The sequence below is a fragment of the Natrix helvetica genome (assembly GCF_964273705.1).
Source record: "Natrix helvetica genome assembly, chromosome: 2".
Lineage (NCBI taxonomy): Eukaryota > Metazoa > Chordata > Lepidosauria > Squamata > Natricidae > Natrix > Natrix helvetica.
In genome coordinates, this window is record NC_138552.1 from 273,107,741 (window position 1) to 273,132,684 (window position 24,944).

The following is a 24,944-nucleotide window of genomic DNA, read 5'->3' on the forward strand; positions in this document are numbered from 1 at the left end:
ATAAATACCACATTAAACCTGACTGTTTCAGACCATAAAGACTTTTGTTCAGGAACCAGGTATCCCCTTCTTGCTTTCGGAATCCTGGAGGGCTTCTCACGTAGATCTCTTCATCTAGGTCTGCATGTAGATAAGCTGTGTCCACATCAAATTGGAAAACTTCTAAACCAAGAATAGTTGCAGTGGTTAAAGCAATTTTTACACTTTCAGTTCTGACTGTTGGTGAGTAAGTGTTTGTGTAGTCCTCAGGATAACGTTGAGCGAAACCCTGAGCTACAAGTCTGGCTTTGTATAAAGACTCACCATTTGGTTTCTTCTTGATTCTGTAGACCCATCGGGTGCCAATGACTTTCTTGTTTGCTGGAGGTTTTGCAGGTGTGAATACATTAAGTTTCTTTAAACTGTCCATTTCATCCTGCATTGCATCATACCATTTGTCTTGTTCTGAATCAGGAAGCTGTTTGATTTGTGTGAATGTCTCTGGAGGAAGAGTAACGTTGCAAATCAAAGGTAATGGTGATTTTGTCAGTTGCCATGAATAACGTTGTGGAGGGATTCCTTTTGTGGCCCTCTTGGAGCGTCTAGGAACAACAGACCAGTCTTCTTCTTCATCATCATCATCATCCTCGTCCTCACGTTCGTCGCTAGCATCAGCATCCGCGGCTTGAGAAGACGGAACATCAGGTTGTGAAGAACTGGTAGAAGGAATATCTGCCTGCGAATTATCATCAGGCTGCGTGGCATCTGGAACACCATCTCTAGGAAAATAAACTTCAGGATCATTGGAATGAATCCTGGACCAGTCAATGTCTTCCTCAAAATTAGCAGATTGTGAAATGACAATCACATGTTTAGTATCAATGAATTTGTACCATTTTGAATTATCATCAATACCCATAAATCTCAGTCTCTTTGCTACTGCACCTCCCTTTCTTCTTTGACTTAAGGGAGTGTTCACCATAGCATATGAACCAAAAATATGGAGGTTCTTGAGATTAGGCTTGTAGCCATATAGCATGTAGAAAGGAGTTTGATTGATTACACTGCTCCAAGTACGGTTGACAATGTAATTTGCATATTTGATTGCTTCACCCCAGTATGCGATACTGAGATTGGCATCTTCTAGAAGACAACGCATCATGGTTTGTAGAACCCCTTGTCTTCTTTCTACGACTCCGTTATGAGCCGGTGTATATGGAGCAGATGTCTGATGAAGAATTCCATTCTTACGCATCCAGTCCTGGAAACGCTGAGACATGAATTCTGCACCACGGTCACTCTGGATTCTGGCGATGCGAACTTGGTATTGTGTAGAAACAAACGCTGCAAAGTCTTTAAAGATCTGAAAGGTCTCAGATTTCTCTCTCATAGGATATACAAATCCATATCTAGAATGATTATCTACAATTGTTAAAAAATACTTTCTGCCACCAAGTGTTGGTGGGAAAGGACCCACTATGTCAGTGTGTACCAAATCAAAAATGCGTGTTGACCGGCGTGTAGCGTGTTTTGGAACTGGAGCCGCCTTGGATTTAGCCTTTTTGCAAACGGCACAATCCAAAAACACCTTACACCCCTTTAGATCCAAACCTTTTGCGAACTCCGGCATCTTTCTAAGAACACGGAAACTGGCATGTCCCAATCGTCTGTGCCACTTGTGAATACACCTGGAATGCAAAGGTTTACCAGTTAGTGAATTCTCAACATTAACAGTTTCATGAGGACCCTCAGGCTTGCCTTGAACAATCTGTTTCTGTTTTCTTTGTTTGTTGGCTTTAGGAGCCTTTGGCACAGTAACGCTTTCTCTCTCTGGGACAACTCTCTCTGGGTTTGCGTTGTGCCTTTTTGGAGTTTGCATACTTGCCTGTGCTTGCCCTTTAGGCTTTGGCTTTAAGTAATAAACACCACCAATCAGCATAGTTTCAGCAACAATATCACCATCTTTAACTAAGTAACTTGCTTTTTCGAGGTGGTGAACCTGGAACTTTAACTCTCTAGACAAGTGACTTTGACTAAGCAAATTACTGGTTGCTGAAGGTATGTAATAAACATCAGGGATGTGTGTATCGAGCTCTTCAATGTAAACAGTTCCTTTTCCCATAACCTTGCAAGTGTGGTTGGTGAAGGAATACAGTTCTCGATACTCGGGCTCTGGTTCGCCCATCTCTGTGAAAAGTTCCCTTCTGTGGGTAACGTGCACAGCTGCTCCACTATCTAAAGTCCACAAAAGACGTCTGTCGAACTTTGGATCAGGTTGTGGAACGTTGGTTATGGCCAGTGTTGCAAGCGGAGCTTGTGGATCACGCCTTGGACCACGACGACCTTGTCTTCCGCCTCTACCTCTGCCTCTGGAATCTGTTCCTCTGGGCTGGTACGTGGCGGGAGCTGGAACTCGTTGGGGACAATCCCGGGTGTCATGTCCCACACGGTTGCAGGTGTAGCATTTTGGCATCCTTGGAGCGTAGCCTCTTCCTCGGAAGGGACGTCTGGCTGGAGCCTTTGGTGCTGGAGGCCGTTGCAGATGTGGGGTAGCTAACCTGATAGCTTCGTCTTCCACTAAAAGTCTGCAAACGTGGTTAACTGTGCGTTGAGCAATAGGCACGTAGTTAATCTTTGCAACAGCATCTTTCCATTCATAATTCAATGAGTTAATGATGATGCTAATCATTTGGATATCATCGATTACATGGCCATTTTGTCTCAATTCACTTCTCATTCTTTTCAGTTTGGTCAAATGTCCACCAATTCGTTCACCAGGTTTCAACTTCGAACCATGGAACTCAGACATGAGCAAACATGAGGATTCAATTGAAACGGGCCTGTAGCAATCTTCCAAAATAGCCCATATTTCTTGGGCAGTTGCATCAGGTGGAAAGATACCTTGGATCTCAATTTCCATTGACATGAGTAAAGTCGTGATAGCTCTGTTTTCAAGGTTTCTTATTGCAGGTGTCCAGGGTTGACGGGGAGGATCAAAAACCATGGAATATGTGCCTTCTCTTCGAAGCAAGAGCGCAATTTCACTGACCCAGGCTTTATAATTCTCTCCTGACTCCTTTAATTTGGACTCACCAGTCAAGGGGGTGACTGTGAATACCTGCTGAGGAACAATTTGTTGCTCTGGTTGCAAAGCTGGTTGTTGAACCAGGGGATGCTGGGGTTGCATCATTGGCCTTTGCGTGGCAACATCAAATTGGCTTCCTCGAATTTGCCTCTGGCTTTGCCTTATTCCATCTAGGGAGAATTCCACACCGCCAGGAGGTGTTGAAGACTTAACCTTTGGAGACAAAGTTTTGGCTTCTAAAGGACTCATAGACATATCTCTGAAAATCTGGTCCAATTGCTTAATCTTTTGCTGTAATAATTTTTCTCCGCCAGCAGATGGCAGTGCAGCTTCACTTTTTGGCTGCCTCTCCTTTCTATACGTATGCTGAAGTTCAATGGGCTCAAAGGGACCACGTGACCTCGGTGACGTGTACATGTCTCTTTGTTCTAATTGACCAGTGAACTCTGTGAGGTGTGTCTTAGGCTGTTGTTTTGAAGAAGACAAGATGGCGTCCTCAGACTTTTTGGGAGTGGGGGAGCTTCTTCTACTTCGCCTTATCTCTTCAAAACACACTCTCGCCTCCCTAACATATTTTTCTAAACGTTCTATTTGATATAGATAGCTTTGCATTTCTTGCTCACCATCTGGGGAGATGTTATAAAATCTGCTTTCTGCGTGGGAGGATTTTAACTCTGCCGGCAGTTGCCATTCATCAATCGTTTGATAATCTGCGAGGGTCTGGGAATGGAGTGGCTCTGGCAGAGTGGGAAGTTTTGGCTTGGCCCCCAAAAATTCATAATCTCCTGGAGATATTTTAGAAGGAGGAACCACTGACCTCGTTTCGTGGATGTCGCGTCCTGTAGCTCCTTCTCCCATATTTGGCTCGGCACCTGAAGGAATTTGTTGTTCCTGAAGCACGTTTTGATCTTGCTTCTCTGTGTCCGAGGGAGCCTCTTTGTCAGAGGAAGCTGATCCTTCTGTGCTCGCCCCATCTTTCTTTTTCTTTTTTTTCTTTTTCTCCGACATTGCTAATTAGGCTTAGTCGGTTATCTTTAGATAGCATGAAGGGAAAATACAGCCATAAATTGTAGTCATCTCAGCTGGTATCATCAAAAGCCAAAAACTCTGCTACCAAGTTGTCAACCATCCTCTGCTACCAAGTTGTCAGGGGAAAAAACACCCTGTTAGAGACCGATGGACCGTGGCTGATTCCCTTCAGCATATCTTTTGAGATATTGAGAAAAATAAGTCTTTAAAAGTATTCTAATTAATAAACAAACTTTAATAATAAAATAAAACAGAAAATAACTAATTGGTTACATTTTGATAATGAAAAGCTACGTTTGCCAAAGTTGGCTGCCGAACAAAGAAGAGAGGAATTTTGGAATGTGTTACGCGTGCGCAATAAATCACTTTCAGATAAGAACCCTTTTTTTGTTTTATGACCTGCGCAATAAAGCTTTCTTAGTTTAACTCTTGAGTGTCAATTCAGGCAGTTCAGGCCTAGCAAACTTTTTAACATCGTGACATATTCCTTGTCTGGTCTTTAGGTGCTTTGGAAAATAGCTTGATCCCTTCCTCTCTGTGGCAGCCCCTCAAATATTGGAACACTGCTATCATCTCTCTGCTGGTCCTTCTCTTCACTAGCCTAGCCATGCCCAGCTCCTTTAACTGTTCTTCATATGTTTTAGTCTCCAGTCCCCTAATCATCTTGGTTGCTCTTTTCTGCACTTTTTCTAATCTCTCAACATCTTTTTTATAGTGTGGTGACCAAAACTGGATGCAGTACTCTAGGTGTGGTCCTGCTAGGGCTTTATAGAGCGGTATTAGAACCTTACTTGATCTTGATTGTATGTGATAGAAAAGAAAAAAGGAAAAACATAATTGTGCATGCAATAAGCAGACAGTTGTGCTTACCCTTGGAAGATCCTTTCCATGTGGTGGAAGATTAACAGATTAACAGAATGACAGAGTTGGAAGGGACCTTGGAGATCTTCTAGTCCAACCCTCCTGTTCAGGCAGGAAACCTTATACCATTTCAGACAAATGGTTTCCAACCTCTTTTTAAAAACCTCCAGTGTTGGAACACTCACAACTTCTGGAGGCCAGTTGTTCCACTGATTAATTGTTCTAACTGTCAGGACTGTCAAAAAGCACCAGTCGCATCCCCTAGATTAGAATGGGGCATTTAAAAGTGAGTGGGAAGCAGGGTAGCACACACCTGTTTTCACAGCACAATGAAGATGAATGTGACAAAGTCAGACAAAGTCAGACAGATGTTACTGTCTGCTGAAAAAGCTGTAAGGAATAGCTATGTGACAGAGGGATAAAGCAAGCTTTGCTTCTTTCCTGATGTACAGGTGCTCCACAACACGGGGGATCCATCAGGATGCCCCTTCCTTGTTACCTAAGAAAACATTAGCATCTTTCTTTCAGTAACCCAGAAAGACCGTCAGAGAAATAAAAGGCTGGCCCCCATCTCTAGCTAAGCTGCATGCACACATGCTTTTCATGGGGACAAGATTCCATTTGGAAGAGAGCCCTCCCTCCTTAACTATAGCTCAGCTGCACTAGAGTTAAAGCATCCTGAGCACTGATTAAATTTGAAAGCACTGTTTGGTTGGATTCACACAACATATTAACCTGGGTTAAAATGAAATTGGGTGATTTGTGGTTCAGGAGTGCAGGTGTCAGGATGCTGTGTGAATCCAATCATTCATTCAGCATGGTTTATCTGCTGCACCAATACATCTTACATGAATGCAGGGATTGGACTTTGTTGTCCTTGGTTTAGGCTTATGCAGCTTGTGTAATGTGGTCTATAAATGGGTTGCCTTAATTTTCCCTCTTTTTACAGCAAAAGCAGAACCTAGTTTAGAGGACCTGGCTGCTCCCAGCCACACCGTGGCTGCCACAGCACCTGAGACCCTGGTAGGTGTTGGTGAGAGAATGAATTTGGGGGGGAGGTGTTTTGGGGTTTGGAAAAAGGTTAAGATAAAGTGCTTCTAAAACTGGAAGGAATGGAGTTGTATCTCACCTGGACCGTTTGGTACACTAAAACTTGGGATTTCAAGAGAAAGTGAAAAACCCTGGTTGATATCTGAAGTGTCTGAAGTGGTGTAGGGTTTCCTGCCTAGGCAGGGGGTTGGACTAGAAGACCTCCAAGGTCCCTTCCAAGTCTGTTATTCTCTTCTATGTCGGAGGATATCATGTTAGACAGTTGGAGGGGAAACTGCCCTAAAGCCATGGGTGAAATGAACCAATATACGTACATCCCACATCTAGATTGCCATACTAGCTTTTATTAGAGGAGAAATTGTAACGGAAGAATGGTAGCACTTCACAGACATCAAGTCCCAGGTTCTTTTCTCCACTGGTGACTGGACACATCATCTTCCTCTGGGAAGTTCATCAACAGAGCTGGAGGCAGATAGCAACTCGCTGCTTGTCCCAAAAACTGCTATTCCCAATACTACATACCAGTGGGGGGGTTCCATTTTTTTTACTACTGGTTCGCTCGTGTGCACATTGCACATGCATGATGCTTCTGCACATCTGCAGAAGCGTCTAGGTGGGTGGGCAGAGCTTCCTGCCACCACCACTACCGGTTCGCCGATCCGGGCCAAAACGGCCGAAACCGACCTCTGCTGTATACTGTTTCTGACGCTGGAAATTCCATTCCTGGCTGTTTAGAAATCAGGACTATAGCTAATAGATTTCTCTACCATAAATCTGTTCTCCTTTCTGGAGTAATTTTTAGTATCTGGTGGCAGAAGTTTCCACGGACACCTCTACGCTTAATGTTCCCTTGTATGGTGCTAACTGTTTTTTCCCTTCCTTTCTGAAGCACAACGCATTTGGTGATGAACCCGCCAGCTTCTTGCCCCGAATAACAGAGCTCAGCCCTCAGCTGTCCCCCATCTCCAGCGCTTCGCAGACCATCCCAACCACAGCATCAACAGGTTCATTGCTTGTCCCCAAGATAGAACGCCTCTCCCCCACTCCTATTTGTGGTGAGTCATTAGAACCAGCATCCACAACAGTGTTTCTCAACCTTGGCGACTTTAAGTCCCGTGGACTTCAACTCCCAGAATCCCTCAGCCAGCTGGGAATTCTGGGAGTTGAAGTCCACAGGACTTAAGGTTGAGAAACACTGATCTACAATCAACCAGTAGTTCTATTTATTCTGGACAGTGTTCTGCCTGAATATATGTTCCATAGAAGTCTGTGAATGCTCAGTAGCAATCAATAATTGCATGTTTTCTTCTGTCCTCCACCCCCCCCAACAGCCAATAACCAAAGAATGACACAGGGACCTCCTGTCTTCCTTGAGGGGCTAGTTTCATCCCCTCTCTATGCAACCCAAAATAGAGCAGAACCAAGCAAGGTAAGATCATGTTGTTTTTGGAAGAATTGCAGCATCCTGGGCTCATGTTTGCCATTTGAGACCTTCCCAGCCAGCTTCTGACAAGCAAAGTCAATTAGGAAGGGGAGGGGGGTTGGATTTTAATTTAATTTAATTTAATTTAATTTAATGCTTCTAGACCGCCCCCTCTCCCGAAAGGGACTCGGGGCGGTGTACAGTTCATACAAAATATATCAGATACAATAAAATTAAGTATGTACAGTTGACAGTTGACATGGAGGAGGTAAGAATGACATTAAAAGAACTGTACAAAGCAGATTAAAATAAGTTCAAACCCCTAAAAACAAATACAGTGAATTAAAAAACCCCTAAAATAACCAGATATAGTGCGTTTGCCAGGAGGGACAGTTGAATTATGCCAGGCCTGCTAATCGGAACAGGTGGGTCTTCAGTTTTTGCCGGAAGGAGCGGAGGTCAGAAGTGGTTCTAATGTCGGGGGGGAGGTCATTCCAGAGGGTTGGGCCCATCACAGAGAAGGCCCTACTCCTCGGTGTCGCCCGCCGGCATTGTCCAGTGGATGGCACCAGGAGAAGTCCCTCCCTGTGTGAGCGTATTGGCCGCAGGGATGTATGTGGGAGGATGCGATCCCGCAAGTAACTAGGTCCCGTGCCATGGAGCGCTTTAAAGATGGTAATCAGCACCTTGAAACGCACCCGGAAAACCACAGGTAGCCAATGCAGCTCGCGCAGGAGAGGTGTTACGTGGGAGTACCTCGTACTCCCCATCACAGCCCGCGCGGCTGCATTCTGAACTAACTGCAGTCTCCGGGCGCGTCCCAAGGGCAGCCCCATGTAGAGAGCGTTGCAGTAATCCAGGCGGGACGTCACCAGCGCATGAGTGACCGTGCGTAGGGCATCCCGGTCCAGTAGGGGGCGCAATTGGCGCACCAGGCGAACCTGGTGGAACGCCCCCCTTGCCACGGCCGCCACATGGTCATCCATTGACAGCCGGGCATCAAGGAGGACGCCCAAATTGCGCGCCCGTTCCACAGGGGGCAACTGCTCGCCCCCTATGGCCAGCGATGGAATCAGCTGGCTGAATCGAGGTGCCGGTAGCCACAGCCACTCAGTCTTGGAGGGGTTGAGTTTAAGTCTGTTGTCCTCCATCCAGACCCCGACGGCCTCCAAACACCGGGACATTACTTCGACAGCCTCGTTGGGGTGGTTTGGAGTTGAAATATACAGCTGAGTATCATCAGCGTAGAGGTGATACTCAACCCCAAAACCACGGATGATCTCACCCAGCGGCTTTACATATGTGTTGAACAGGAGAGGCGAGAGGACCGACCCCTGTGGCACCCCACAAGTGAGTGGCCTCGGGGTCGACCTCTGTCCCCCTGTCAACACACATTGCCTCCGGTCGGAGAGGTAGGAGCCGAACCACCGCAAAACGGTACCTCCGACTCCCATCCCCTCCAACCGGCGCAATAGGATACCATGGTCGATGGTATCAAAAGCCGCCGAGAGGTCTAATAGGACCAGGATAGAGGAGCAACCTCTATCTCTGGCCCTCCAGAGATCATCAACCAACGCGACCAAGGCTGTCTCTGTGCTGTGCCCAGGTCGGAAGCCGGACTGGCGTGAGTCTAGATACTCGGATTCGTCAAGGTGTCGTGGAAACTGCTGGGCCACCACATTCTCAACAACCTTCGCTAGAAACGGAAGGTTGGAGACTGGACGATAGTTAGCTAGCTCCATTGGGTCGAGTGAGGGCCTCTTAAGTAAGGGCCTCACCACCGCCTCTTTCAAGGCGGTTGGTAAGGATCCCTCACCCAATGAGGCATTCACCAGGCCCAGAAGCCAGCCTCGTGTCACCTCCCAAGATGCCAGTACCAACCAGGAGGGACACGGGTCCATTAAACATGTGGTGGGTCGCAGCCGTCCACGCAACCTATCTAAATCCTCGGGGGCAACAGAATCAAACTCCTCCCAGGATGGTCTCACAAGACTCGCTGTTGGCGGCTCGTCTGGTCCACTGAGTGGGGCCCATCCGCTCCGGATCTGAGCGACTTTGTCCTGCAGATATTCCCCAAATTCCTCTGCTCTGCCCTGTAAAGGTGCCCCCTGCGTCCCCTGTGACAAGAGGGAGCGGGTCACCCTAAACAGGGCAGCAGGGCGGTTATCCGCGGACGCAATAAGGGTGGCACAATATCTACGTTTGGCCGCCCTTAATGCCACCAGGTAGGTCCGCAAGTAGGATCTTACCTGTGTTCGATCAGATTCGGAGCGTGAGGACCTCCACCTGCTCTCTAGACGTCTCCTGTGACGCTTCATCACCCTCAGCTCCTCGGTATACCAAGGAGCCCGGGTGGGTCGCTGCCGCAGGAGAGGTCGCAAAGGCGCAATCCGGTCCAAGGCCCCAGCCGCCGCCCTATTCCAGGCGGCCGCTAGGTCCTCCGACCGAGCGCGGGTCAGGGCTACAGGTAATGGCCCAAGCTCCGTCTGGAACCTATCCGGCTCCATCAGGCGCTTGGGGCGGTACCAGCGTGGACCGTCTGGTCCCGCCTCCTCGCGGTGGGGGGTAGCGCCAGGGAAGTTAAGCCGGAGACATGAGTGATCTGACCATGACAGGGGTGTAACAGTAAAATCCCCTCTACCCAGATCACTCGTCCACTGCTCAGATACAAAGACAAGGTCCAATGTGTGGCCTCCTTCGTGTGTGGGGCCCTGAATTAACTGGGTCAGGCCCATGGCTGTCATGGAAGCCATGAACTCCCGAGCTACCTCAGATGCTGCTCCCGTCGACGGCAGGTTGAAATCTCCCATGACCATGAGCCTGGGGATCTCAACCGCCGTCTCCGAGATCAGCTCGAGGAGCTCGGGCAGGGCTGCTGATGTATAGCGAGGAGCCAAGTATACAATCAGCAAACCCAACTGCCTCCGTGGGCCCCATTTCACACCAAGGGACTCACACCCGGATATCTGAGGAACAGTGAACTCCCTCGGCTCTAGACCTTCCCGTATAACTACCGCCACCCCACCACCCTTACCCAGGGCCCGAGGCTGATGGAATGCACGGAAACCTGGTGGGCACATTTCCACGAGGGGTAAACCACCCTCGTGGCCCAACCAGGTTTCCGTTATCCCTGCAAGGTCTAGCTCCCCCTCAGAGATCAACTCATTAATGAGGGGGGCCTTGTTGGTTACGGACCTTGCATTGCAAAGCATCAGCCGTAGGCCCGGGCTCTGTAGTTCCTGGCCACCTAGGTTGCGGGGGTTGGTGCAGACGACCGGGCATAGCCAACAACCACGGTCTCCCAACCGACCTTGTGATCTTCTCTTGTCCTCGCATCCCCCCCTCCCCGCGACCGTTGTAATCAAACAACCCTCTATTGGAATCTCTTGTTCCCTCTCCCCCCCCGCTCCGCTCACTTCCTTCCCGGACTCACCTGTCCGTCCAGCACTGGCACTGGCGCCTCTCCCGGCCTGGTTATCACACACCCCCTCCCTGGAACCCCTTAATAACAATAAAAAACTTTTGGATAAAAAGCCCCTCAGCCTCCGTTTCACTTAATGACCATAGGATTCACTTAACAACTTCAGTGGTTTGCTTAACTTTTGGCAGGAAAGGTTGTAAAACTGAGCACGCTCACCTAACATCCACACTGGCTAGCAATGGAAATTCTAGTCCCACTTGAACATCTAAGTTTTACACTGAAAATTCCCTTCTTCCCTCCCAGACTGAGAGCCGCAGAATCATCCACATTTCTGCAGAGCAGAAACGCCGTTTTAACATCAAACTGGGGTTTGACACATTACATGGCCTGGTGAGCACTCTGAGTGCCCAGCCCAGCCTTAAGGTGAGTGCCGATCAGCCGTTCTGGATCCTTGCCAATTTCCTCAACAGAGGCCACAAAATTACCCTTCCAGTTCTTGACGCCATTTTGGAGGATCTTCTTCTCTGGTCTTGTCAGCCATCCTTAATCTGAAGGATGAGTTCGGCAAGTTTTGTAATACACAGCTGGCAGGCAAAGCAGATGTTATAGGAGCTGTGTGTGTGGAGGCTGCCAGGCCAGGGAAGCTGTCCAAACACATTTTTCCTCCCTTCCTTCACCCCACGATGCAGATCAGCAAGGCCACAACGCTGCAGAAAACGGCAGAATACATCTGCAAGCTGCAGCAGGAACGCGCTAGCCTGCAGGACGAAACCCAGCGCCTGCGGGATCAAATTGAAGAGCTGAACGTTTCCATCAAGTAGGCCTGCTGGGAAGACCACTGGCTTTCTTTGGCAAAGAAAGTGATTTGGGAGTTCCGGTTCCGGCGGCGGCGGCGACGGGCAGCTCTTTGCCCGCTCCGGCTCCCCGGTGGGCTTCCCCACTCCTTGGGGGGCACAGGACACCCCGCAGAGGGGTCCTGCCGGAGGGGCGGCATCGCGGAGGTCTCCTGCAGCGGCGGCAGCCGGCGGGGGCTCTCTCGCGCGCCCAAGGCACCGGGGAGCAAGCTCGGAGGGCGCATCGCGTTTCCACGCCTCGCGCCTCGCTACAAGCCGACTGGAGAATGCTACAATTGAAGGAAGCAGCTGCGGTGCGGTGAGGTTGCCTCTCTCTTCATCCCTTACTTTGCATGAAGATTTGATTCAGCTTTTAAAACTTTAAAACAACTTTCGGAGCATTTTGGAGGTGCGGCTGGAGGGAGGGGAGTTTCCCCCCCCCCCTTGGACAAGCGGCAAGAAACAATTTTGCTCTCAGCCCCCGGGGAAGGAGGAGGGGGGAGAGCCAACGAATGAAGCCTCACTTAGGCTGAGATGATTTTCTTTTCAATTTAATTTTACATATTACAATGATTTGAGGACTTTTGGAACTTTCTAAAACTTTGTTACGCCTCTGTGCCCAAAACTGGCAGGGCAAGATGGCACACTTCCGTTGTCTTTATGAACTCTGAAACCTGACTCCACCTTTAAAATTCAGGCTTCCGGTCTTTGTCTCCGTGTCTCCCAGAGGAACCTCTTGTGGATTGGTATTTTTTTAACCTTCTAGGGGAAATTTTCTATCTATTGCCAGACTTATTGGAGAGATTCTCTTCTGCCTGGTTATTCTGCTCCCGGATTCACCTGGCTACCCTTCTTTTCTAATTGCTTACTTCATATTTGGACTGAACTTTTAACGTTATAAAGGATGGCATCTAAAAGACCCCCTCCTGGAAAACCTGGCTTTGCCACTTCTGCTCCAACATCCGCAACATCCAGTCCAGCCACACAGTCAAAGATAACAGAACTGATGCAACATAAGACTACAGAGATGGACTTTCAACAAATGCTTCAACAAATTCTACAGGGCCAGGAGGAAATCAAGAAACAGTTAAGGGAAATGAAAGATGAAATTAAAGAAAATCAAGCCCAAATATATAAGAACTCACAAAGACTGAATCTTGTGGAAGGGGGGGTGGAGGAGGTGAGGGGGGGGGTGGAAGCCGTGCAGAAAGGGAACAAAGATCTTGACATCCAACAGATGAAATTAGAATTTGAGAGAATGTCCTATTATCTTAGATTTCAAAATGTTATAGAAGAAGATGGGGAAAATATAAGGGACATCATGACAAACATTCTGGCTGACTATACACACAAAGAAAAACAACAGATGGGGTGGGATATAGATCTGGTTTATAGAGTGAACTCAGCTTATGCTAGAACACACAATTTACCCAGGGAGGTTCACATTAAATTCCTTAGAAAAACCACAAGAGATGAAATTCTGGGTGTACAAAGGGGGCAAGCATTGACATATCATGATATGGAGATAACCATTCTGAAGCAGATCCCTAAGAAGATTAGAGAAAAAAGAAAAAATTATTCGCAATTAGCGAATAAATTATACCAGAAAGGGGTGTGGTTTAGATGGTTGATGCCTGAAGGTATGCTGATATTCTGGGAGGAGACAAGAATCAGAATTAATTCACCCATAGAGGCGCAGGCCTTTATGGAAAAAAATAAAACACTCCTAGAGAAACCACCAGACACTACAACGGACACGCAGGACACGGGAGGGGCCAGAGCTCTGCCAGTGGAGGGAGATGGGGCAATAGCAAGAAGACTCAGATCACAGAAATAAATATGAAAATCATATTATTATAAATTGACCGAAAGTGAAAATGGAATTATATTTGGATTTTATATTGTAATGTTTAATTTGATTGAATTTAATAATAGAACTAATATGCTGATTATTATCAATTATATACTAATGCATTATATATAAATGTACGCTATGGGTATGGAGGGAGGGGGGCCTCACACACTTTGCAACTGCCAAAATTTGTATACCTGTCCATTTACCCTTTTCCCTATAAATTTTGAAAAACCAATAAAATTTTATTACAAAAAAAAAAAAAAAAAAGAAAGTGATTTGGGTGTCTTTTGGTTGCTGGCATGGAGCTCTGGCATGGCATGGCCAATTGGGCATACACTAAAGGGGGGAGGCACAGGCCAGAGGCCGTGGAGATGGTGGCTTTTGTGCCAAATCCAGGCTTCTCCCTAACTTGTCATTATTCTTCTTTAGCCTCTGCCAGCAGCAGTTGCCTGACACGGGAGTGCCCATCACCCGCCAGCGTTTTGACCAGATGCGACATATGTTTGACGAATATGTCCGTTTGTGCACCTTACAGAATTGGAAGTTCTGGGTTGTATCCTTTGGGGAGGAGGCTGCTTGCACTCCTGAAAGGGAATCTGCATTGTCCAGAATAACGATTCTCTGAAATTGCCAATGATTCAAGCATTTCTTGCAATGATTCAAGTAGTCCTTGTGCAAGCCACAGATGACAGCAGGGTATCTAATTTGCCACCTAGCAAAGGTAGCAGAGAGAGAGAAAAAAACCAAAGCTGGCTCCTTAACTGCCCCTCCTCCATCAGTTCAGCATCATCATGCGGCCTCTCTTTGAGTCCTTCAACGGGATGGTCTCCACTAGCAGCCTAGAGAGCCTCAGTCAGACATCTTTGGCCTGGCTGGAACAATACTGTTCACTTCCGGCACTGCGACCCAGTGAGTCATTGACTTCCTTTTCGTTTTCATTTAGGATGGTTCTGGGTGCAAAGGGCAGTTTAACATTTAAACGTTAAACTTTAAATGTTACAGTTTAACATTTAAACTTTAATCCAGTATGGAGTTGTTCAGTTGTTATTTGTTCTAATGTTCTATAATAGTTCTACTAGTTGGTTGGATACCTGTGCTTCACTATGGAACTATATGATCGGGCTTGAAAAATAGACAATTAAAGCTTGAACATTAATGAGTAGTTACGATCAGCCTCTCCTCTCCCCTTCTCTCCTGAGGGCTTGCCCCACAGAAGCCTCTCCTCTTCTCTCCTATCCACCTTCTCTCCCTCAGGCTTACCCCACAGAGCCTTTTCTATCTTATCCCCTTCTCTCCCTCAGCCTGGCCCCATTGATCCTCATCCCAACCCACAGGCCGGATGAGTCATGTGCTGCCCATGCCCAAGTGGCAGTTGGAACAGAGTTCTTTTCCGGTGGGGAGGGAGAGTAGAATGCTAATTCCTTAGCATCATAGCATGTTAAAAATAATATAAGAAATACTAATGCTCTGATGGTCATTTCAAAAACTCCTTTCTAAGGGGCACCTAGAAGCTAAGAGGAACATACGTGCTAAATTTCAAGTTTGTAGGCTTTATGGTTCTGGAGATTTCGTGGTGATGCATAAGTGGTTTTCACTTTTATGTATATAGATTATAGTTGTAATGATAGGATTTCACCTTCTGCTTTGATTTTGTACCTTTCCTTTTTGTTATGATATGTCAGTTCTTTTCTCAAAGAAAAAAAATGTTTATTAGCAATGCTGGCTGAGGAATTCTGGGAGTTGAAGTTCATGCGTCTTAAAGGTGCCAAGGTTGAGAAACACCGCTATAAAGCATAGGCGGATTCAGAAAGAATGTAACAGGATATACAGAATAAAAGAATGAAGACGGTATATATGTGAAGGTTTATAACATGAGCACAAGTATGTGTTTCCTATCACTTGTGCGTTCTGTGGTGCTATTTCTTTGGAGAGAAGTATTGCTGTACTTTGCTCTGGCAAGATTCAATATTTCTGTTCCCTAAGGAAGCCTATCAGAGCAAAGGAGCAGAAACAGTTTTAGAGGTGTCTTGTGATTTTATACTCTCCGCACATTTTTTCCCCTTAGATGTACTGAGCTCCCTTCGCCAGCTGAGTGTTTCGACTTCAATCCTGACCAACCCATCTGGCATCCCAGAACAGGCTACTCAAGCAGTGACAGGAACAAGTACCATCGATGGCTCTTCCTAGCCCCAAAATGGGATGCTAACCAGAGAATGACAGCTGCCAGGGGATTCTTTCATCCCTTCAGAAGAGCTACGTTTATGAAACAACTGATTGATTGGTTCTCTGCAGGAAGCTTATAGAAGAAGCCCCTCCTGTGTTGACTTTTTCTCCAAAGTTTCTCTAACTCAAAAGCCATCTGGACCAGCCTTCTCTCTCAACCTGGCCCATGAAACAGAAGTGATTAAACTATAAGATCTGTGTGATCTGTGTGCTTTCTCTTGTTAGGCTTAGCTGACACCTTCCAGTTTATACATTACTGATTCATATACTGTAGGTGTGGATCTTCAGTCCTCCATAGTACTTTTTCTGGCTTCAGTTCAAAGTCTTAGAATGACTGTAGATCCACTCTGGAAGTCCAACAGGAAATAGAGATGACATTGTGGCATCTTTTCGGCTTTGTGAAGCTATGTATCCTCACAGGTGCATTACTTTACAAGCGCAGGTACATCTCTAAAATATGTATGTATGTATGTATGTATGTATGTATGTATGTATGTATGTATGTATGTATGTATGTATGTGTGTTACAACCCCTGGTATGCCCAAATATGGGAGGGAGCTCACTATTCCCCTTTCTGTCCTTCGGCTCATTACAGAGGACCATCCAGGCAGAAAACCATATTTTTATTTTTAATGTTGCCTTTTTATATTTGTGTTGTATTTGTGCTGATAAATAAGCTAGCTGATGAGAGCTAAATAGCTTGAAATAGATCTATACTAGTCTCCCTTTATTTATTTATCAGCACAAATACAACACATATACACACACACACACCTGGGAAGGGAATCATGTTTTAGTTCCTGTTTACTACATTATCATCACTGTTTGTCTTTACTGAGGGGAGACAGTTATAATTTCAATTATGTTTTTACCCTCTTCCCATTTTCCAAGAATATACATAGCTCCAGGGCCACTTGTAGCTCAGGGTTGAACCGTGGATACTTGGTGCTATCAGAGCTTGGTTGTTTCCTTGCAGAAATTTCACTGCACTTCATTGATCTTTGATAATAACATCTTCAAGAAAACAACGAAGCTTAGAGAGCACCAAGGATCCACAATGATATACAGTATTTATCATTTCCCCCTTCTGCTTGATCTTAGCATTGTGATTCAGAGGAATATTGCTTCTGCTGTAGAAGTCCTATTTGAAATTGGCAGTACGACTGGGGTGTCACTGTAAGATCCATCTTATCCAATTTTTCCAATGAAGGCAAAACAGGATCTTTTGAAGACTACCCGCCAGAATAAAAGCAAAAAATTCCTACTATGAGTGCCCGAAGTTTATTGTCTCTCAATATTGTCCAAGCTAGCAGAAGAGCTAAGGCCCAGTGGTGGGATTCAAACATTTTTACTACCGGTTCTATGGTCATGGCTTTGTGGGCATGGTGTGGCTTTGTGGGCATGGCAGGGGAAGGATACTGCAAAATCCCCATTCCCTCCCCATCCCACTAACCTGCTTTCCAGCTTCATTCTCCTGTTCAGGGCAACAAAAGAAGATCAGCTGGGAGGCAAAGGGAGTGGGGCCAGGCTATTTGCTGGTTCTCCGAACTACTCAAAATTTCCACTACCAGTTCTCCAGAACCTGTCAGAACTGGCTGAAGGCCCAGCTACTAGTCACACAACAATTTCAGATCACCATCTGAATAGTACAAATAGGCAGGCAAGGTAACCTTTGTCAGTAAACTGCATGACAAATCCAGGGGAAGGGCTACTTAATATAAAAGAGGCCACACTGTGGACAAGCAGGCTCCTGGAGAAAATTGCAAACCCTTGTGCTCGTTCCTCTCCCTCTCATTTGTTCTTTCCTCCAGCATCAGCATAGCTGAATTCCCAACAATATAACCTTGATACTTGACATTAATGGGGCATGCAAGGAGCCCCCAACTCTGCGTCCCGTGGGCAACAGTGATGTCATCAGCTAATCCTTTTGTGGGAAGAAATATCCATCTGGTTCATTTCCAAGCCGGGAGAAAGACACTGGAAACATGGAGGCTGATTGAAAAGGTTTAAAGATGAAGCAGAACCACATAGGTTCTGGGCAGCTGACTACATGGAGTTGAGAGTGGGTTTTTTTATACCTTCTCTTGGGCTTTACACTTGAACTTCCTCTTCCTGTGCAAGAATATGTATTCTATTGGCTGTTGTCAGACTCTCATAGGGCCATGTAGGGGTTATGTAGGGGTCATCGCTGGCTCTATAGGCAAAGTACAAATCCTAGGTGTTTGAGCACCTTTGGTTGACGTTTCTAAGGGTGATGCAATGAAGGAGTGTTGGGCAATTCCTTTTTTTTCCCGAGCAGATTTTTTAATTGTTTTTTCCTTCCATAACATCTTACAATCATTACATCAACATTGTTATGTCATCATACCTGTACATATCAATCTTATTTCGCTTCTATATTTATATACATTTATCTACAGTTCTATACATATCTCTATTGTTTCTCGGCTGAATTAATTTTATTCCTGTTTTGCAACCATTTGTACCAATTATCCCAAATTTCATAATATTCAGACTCTTCTTTGTCTTCTAATTTTAGTGTTAACTTGTCCATTTCTGCACAATCCAAAATTTTCTGAATCACTAATTCGTTTGGGGGAATATTGCTTTGTTTCCAGCATTGGGCAAACACTATTCTAGCTGTAGTCAGAAAGTATATTAGTATGTACTGAATTTTCTTTCTATATTTCCCCTTGGTTATTCCCAGCAGAAAGAATTCAGGTTTGTATTCTATTTGTTACTCTGTAATTTGTTGTGCCCATTTCCAAATTTTCATCCAATATTTTTGAGTTTCTGGGCAAGTCCACCATATAATAGAAAGTCCCTTGTGTTTTTTTGCACTTCCAGCAAGTCGGATTCATGTTTGGATACATTTTGGCCAATCTCATTGGTGGTAAATGCCAACAATAGAATATTTTATACAAGTTTTCTTTTGAGTGCTACTGATCGTGTTACTTTATAATTTGTGTTCCAAATTCTTTCCCAATCCTCTAGATCTATATTATGTCCAAACTTTTTGGCCCATGCTGTCATGCAACTTTTAACTATTTCTTCTTCCAATGTTACTTCTAATAAATATTTGTAGATTTTCGTTATGAATTTATTTTCTGAGCCAATTAAAATTTTATCTATTTGTTGTAATTCTGTGTATATTCCATATTCTTTTACAACTTTTTTGTATCTCGATTGTAATTGAAGGTATGGCCACCAATTTATATTTATATTTTGCTCCCTTAATTCCTGATTTGTTTTCAAATTCCCCTGAATGTCTAAAATTTCACTGTATCTAACCATTTTCGATAGATCTATGTATTGGGATGTGTCATGGCTTCCATAGTGGAAAGCCATGTCGGTATTTTCATGTAGTGTTTTTCTCTAATTTTATTCCAGAGCTGTATCAATGCATTTCTAATATAGTGTCTATGAAAATATTTTCCCCCTCTTCCCATAGGAAGAAATGCCATCCCGTTTGCAAATCGTGGCCCTCTAGTGTTAATATTCTTTTATTTTTTAAATTTATCCAAACCCTAATCGATGTTAATGCTGGTGCTTTATAATAAAACTCCCAGTCCGATACCACCTCTGCTTCTGTCATCTGTAGAGCTTTCAACTTTATCCTGGATTTCTTCCCTTGTCATATAAATTTTAATATAATCTTGTTCAATTCAATTTAAAAAAATCTCTAATTTTGTGGGGATTGTTTGAATTAAGTATAAAAGTCTCGGTAATACATTCATTTTTATCACTATTTTTCCTAATATTGATAGTTGTGGTTTCCCCCATAATTCTAGATCTTTTTTTATTTGTTGCACTAATTTTGTATAATCATTTTCTTTTATAGTTGAGCACTTTGCAATTAGCCATATTCCAAGATATTTAACTTTCTTTGTCCCTTGCAGTCCTATTATCCTTTCTAATTCTTTATTTTGTTCTTCCTTCGAATTTGTAGTTATCATTTTAGTCTTTTCTCTATTAATAGTTAACCTTGCTAAATCTCCATATTTTTCTAATTCTAGAATTAAACTACTTTCTGTTTCTAATGGATCTTCTATAATGAATACAAAATCACCTGCAAAAGCCTGAATTTTATACTCCCCTCTTTTAATTTTAGTTCCTCTTATTTCCAAATTTTGTCTAATACTTATTAGCAGACTTTCAAGCATCAGGATAAAGAGCAGAGGTGAAGTGGGCAGCCCTGCCTTACTCATTTCATTATTTTGAAGGTCTCTGTACTTTCCCCATTTAATAATATATTTGCCCTTTGGGTGGAGTATATCATTTCTATTAGTCTTTCAAATTGGTCCCCTAATTTCATATTCTTAATTTGTTGCATCATGAATTCCCAATTTAAATTGTCGAATGCCTTCTGTGCATCCAGAAAAATAAGTGTCACTTGTTTCCCTGGATGCGCCTTATAGTACTCTAAGATATTTGCTATTATTCTGATATTATTCTAATTTGCCTTGTTGGGAGAAATCCATTTTTGTCTGGGTGTATATAGTCATTTAATAATTTTTTCAGTCTCTCCGCTATTATTGTTGTGAATATTTTATAGTCGGCATTTAACATTGAGATTGGCCTATAGTTTTGAATCTGTTTTTTATCTGTACCTTCTTTAAATATTGTGTGCTTCCCTCGATGAATCCGGTATTTTTTCTTTCATCAGTACCTTATTATACATCTCCAACATCAAGGGTTCTATCAATTCATTCAATTCATCTATTATTTTATACCATTCTGCTGGAAATCCATCTGGGCCTGGTGTTTTATTATTTTTCTGTTTTTGGATTGCTTGTTTCAATTCTAGTCTCGTTATTTCTTTTGACAATATTTCTTTCATGTCCTGTTATTGACGGGCTTTCTTCTCCGTTTAGATATTCCTTTATTTGTTTTCCATCTACTTGCTCCCCTTTATACAGATTCACAAAGTACTTGTAGGCAATCTTTTTCTTCCCTTCCTTTGTATGTTGTAATTCACCAGTTTCCTCTTGAAGTTGATATATTAATCTTTTTCCCCTCTCTTTTCTCAATCTATAAGACAACCACCTCCTCGGTTTATTTGCTTGCTCAAAGAAGTTTTGTTTTGTTAGTTTTAGGCCCATTACCATTTCTTCCTGGTCTAATATATTTAATGTATGTTTTGCTAACATTCAATCCTTTCTAATTTTGTTATTGTGTGGCTTATTTTGTAATTCTATTTCTAAATTTTTAATTTCCTCCTCTAACATCTTCTGTTGTGCCCATTTCTCTTTGTTTCTTTTTGCTGAATACGCTATAATAATTCCGTTGGAATAAGCTTTCATGGTGTCCCATAGATTTTGTATAGATGTCTGTTCTTTTGTATTTTCCTTAAGGAATAACTCCAATTCATTTCTACATTTTTGAATATTTTTTTTCTTTTAATATTTGCAAATTTAACTTCCATCTTCGTCTAGTTTTTTTTTTACCTTTCTAAATTATTTTAATGGGGCTGTGATCTGCCCACATATTTGGTAGTATTTCAATTGTATCTTTTTCTGCCCCAATTTCCCCATTCATCCATGCCATATCAATCCGTGACCAGGATTGATGTGGATTGGAGTAAAAGGTAAATTGTTTTTTTTTCTGGTTCCATTTTTCTCCAAATATCTATTAAAATTAGCTCCTCCATCATCTCAAAGCAAGTTGTTGGTAATACTTTTTTATTTTTTGTTTTTTTTGTCACATACGTAATCTTTTTTTACTGTCCACTATGGCATTATAATTTCCTATTATACAAATATTTCTCAATCCATTTTTTCTAATTTTTTGTGTAATTTTTTATAAACGTCCTTCTGATTTTTGTTTGGGGCATATATTGTTACTGATAGTACCATTTTTTGGTTTATCCATATCTCTATCATTAATATTCTTCCCTTTGGGTCTGCATGAATTAAATTTGTCTTTATCCCATCTTTAACATATATCGCTATGCCTTTTCTCTTTTCTTCTGCTGATGCTGCATATAATTTTCCTAATTTAGGACATTCCAGGTATTTTATATCTTGTTTTTTAATGTGTGTTTCCTGTAAGCATATTATATCTGCCTTTTGTTTTGTTAATTTTGCCCAGATACGCTTTCTTTTTGTTGGTGAATTTAAACCATTAATATTTACTGACAATAATTGAATTTCCTCTTCCATTCTCCTAATTCTCTGCCTCTCTTTATTTTTTATTGACCCTAGTTTCTTTTTTGGCTCCTTGTTTTTGGTCTCATTTCCTCCTCCCTCTGTCGCTCTTTCTCTTCCTTACTACTTTCTTCTTGTTCTCCTTCCTTTATTCCCTGTTGTCGTTCTTCTGGCTTCTAGAGTCTAACTCCTCTTTACTGCTCTGTTCCTCTTCTGGGCCTACTAGTTGCTCATATAACTCCTCTGCCTTCTCCAAATTATCAACTTTAATCCTTTTCTCCTGCCAAGTTACCAGCATCCCTTCAGGCACCAACCACCTCAATAGTATATCTCATTTAATCAGTTGGGTCGCCAAAAATCGATAGTCTCTCTGTTGCTCCCTCACTCTTCGTGGAATTCGTTATTCTATAAATTATATCTCTCACTTTTTTCCTCGCGAATCTGATGTGTACTTCTCTGGGCAATTGGTTTCTTCTGGCATAATTAGTGCTTACCCTGTATATATCATCCAATTCATTTAAGATCTCATGCTTGTCTCTTTGTAACATCTCTGCTATTATTCTGGCCATTGTCATTTGTATATCTTCCTCTTTTGTCTCTGTTACGTTCTGGAATCGGAGATAAAATGCTGCACGATCCATTTCCAGATGGACGAAGGAGTCTTCTAAGTTTTTGTTCGATGTTTTCATCTGCTGTTCAACTAGCTCTAGTTTCTTCTCTGTTTGTTCTGTTCTTTTTTCTACCGCTTTTATTGACTATTCATTCTTTTCCAGTGTTTGTTTTTATTAATCCCATTTATCGTCTAATTTCTGTATGTCATTTTTAACTTCATTATTCATTTCACTCATCTCTGTTTTCATTTCATTCATCTCCATTTTCAATTCACTGTGATTTTTAGTTATCGCCTCTTGAAGTCTGATCATAGTTTCTTGGATGGTTAGCAATGTAGCCTGCATATTTGGAATATTTGCTGCTGTATTTTGTTTCTCCATTGTAGCCATTCCTTCTGTTGACCTTTGGGATGCTGGAGAGGCAGTCGATACTGTTATTGCTGGATTTACAGTTGTCTTTTTTCCGGCTTTCAGTGATATTGTTGTGATACTCGTTTTCTCTTTTAAAATTTCATCTTGTTCTTTTAATATATTATATATGTTGTCCCAAAGTGGCATCCAATATCTTAACTGCTATTTTTATTTCAACTTACCTTCTTTCTATCAATATTCTTTTTCTCTCTCTTTTGATCACAATCCTAAATTTGCTATCAATAGGCTATACACTGTTACACTAGGTATTACTAATAATATATTTGCTTCAGTGTTAAGTTTGTTGTTTTTTTAGTTAGTTAATTGTTTATACAAACTTTTTATATAATTCCTTAACTCAGCTTATTTTGTCTATATTAATCCACAAACAGCTATCCTAAAGCAGTATAAGCAATTTAAATAATGTCTATATATATCTCTAAATTATTCAATAACAACAGGTAATAATAAGAAAGAAAGAGAAGGAAAGAGAAAGACAGAGATAGAAAGCCTCAATACTTATTTATACCAACAGTGCTATATCTTAAAAGTGCAATTATTTCATTATATCCTTAATGTGATTAATTCAAATAGGCATTTAAAACTATATACATATACATAAAAATATCCACAAACTTTCCACTTACTTGTTTATAAATATAGATATGAATACTTGTTTATTGGTATTGCAATTTATTGGTATTTATATTATATATAAATATTGTATATAATTGTAACTTAATTGTTTAAATTCTATTTACCATAACCTACACATTTTTCTTATGTATATCTTCCAATAAGTATTTCACCGAACTATTAATGCAGTCAATTTATTCAACACCTTTTCTTTTACTTTTTAAAAAAGTTCTGGGTTGAATTACTTTTCTGTTCAGTCTTTGCAAAATTGTCCATGCCCTTCTGCTCTAAACAGTTCTAGGTAGTTTCGGCACAGCTGTTGCATCAGTCGTTTCCCCTTCTGTTTCGCTGTCCTCTTCTTTTTCCTAACTGCTATCTGCCATCCACTGCCCCAAGCACACCACAGTTCTCCAAGTCCTCCCTTTCAGATTCTTTCCACTTGAGCCCGTAGTCTTTCTTCTTCCTGCTCTCTTGTTCGAGTCAGTTCATGCTCTTTCTTGTTGTCTCCCCTTCCGATTGCTCACTTTCACCAGCTATTTCGGGCCGGTCTTTTGTCTCTAAAAGCTCCTCTCGCCTCTGCTAAGTTGGTGTTCTTTTATAGGGCTCTCTAGAGACTCACTGCTTTGCCCGTTCTTCTCTGCAATCTTCCTTTTCTGCCAAGGCTCACCGCTGTTTCCACTTGCAAGCCAATCCACTAATTCTCTCGATGCCACAACAAGTTGATTAAATTCTTCCTTCCCCTTTTAGGTAGCTTGTCGAGACTTCAGGCCTGCCATTGAAACAAGGCAGATGCTTGCACACTGGATTAAAAGGGTATCCACACATCGTAGCGGGCAGTGTGTTGGGCAATTCCTATTGTGGCTGAGGGCTAATCCAACCTTTGGTTCAGACCTTGCTGCAGGGAATTTCAAAATATCCTAACTTGAATGGATTTCTGCCTGCAGTATTTGCTTTGCCTATGAATAGAGCTATCAAGGTAGTTGGCTTCTTTCAATAAGCTCTTTATTTCTTAAGGCAGTGATGGCGAACCTATGGCATGCAAGGTGCTGCCCTGTCAGCTGGCCAGCACATGATCGCTGGCCAGCTGAGTTCACCCTTTTTAAAAGCCATTTTTCGCCCTCCCCAGGCTCCAGAGGCTTTATAGGAGCCTGGGGAGGGTGAAAAGAGCCTCCCACGCCCCCCTGGAGGCCCTCATGAGCTTCCCTGGAGCCTCCGGAGCGCAAAAAAACGGCCCTACGGGCAAACCGGAAGTTCAGGAACGGACTTCCTGTTTGCTCGGAGGGTCATTTGACTGCTCCGGAGGCTTCAGGGAAGCCTCCTGAAGGTCCCTGAAGCCTTCAGAGTCCTTAAAACGACCCTCCAAGCAAACCAGAAGTGACT

At 43.1% G+C, this 24,944-nt stretch overlaps 1 protein-coding gene across 2 annotated transcripts in view; it reads left to right on the plus strand.

Annotated features, from left to right (window-relative positions):
- MLXIPL (MLX interacting protein like) overlaps positions 1-16,380 on the plus strand; it is a 69,640-nt gene extending 53,260 nt beyond the window's left edge. The window contains exons 10-17 of one of the 2 annotated variants that reach the window (XM_081942401.1): positions 5,904-5,977; positions 6,894-7,059; positions 7,333-7,433; positions 11,152-11,271; positions 11,538-11,665; positions 13,966-14,089; positions 14,316-14,445; positions 15,602-16,380. In XM_081942401.1, the coding sequence (XP_081798527.1) occupies positions 5,904-5,977; positions 6,894-7,059; positions 7,333-7,433; positions 11,152-11,271; positions 11,538-11,665; positions 13,966-14,089; positions 14,316-14,445; positions 15,602-15,723 (965 nt within the window). In that variant the 3' untranslated portion in view covers positions 15,724-16,380. The remainder of the gene's footprint in view (positions 1-5,903; positions 5,978-6,893; positions 7,060-7,332; positions 7,434-11,151; positions 11,272-11,537; positions 11,666-13,965; positions 14,090-14,315; positions 14,446-15,601) is intronic. The other variant, XM_081942402.1, reaches the window with a different exon arrangement.
- The last annotated feature ends 8,564 nt before the right edge of the window (positions 16,381-24,944 follow it).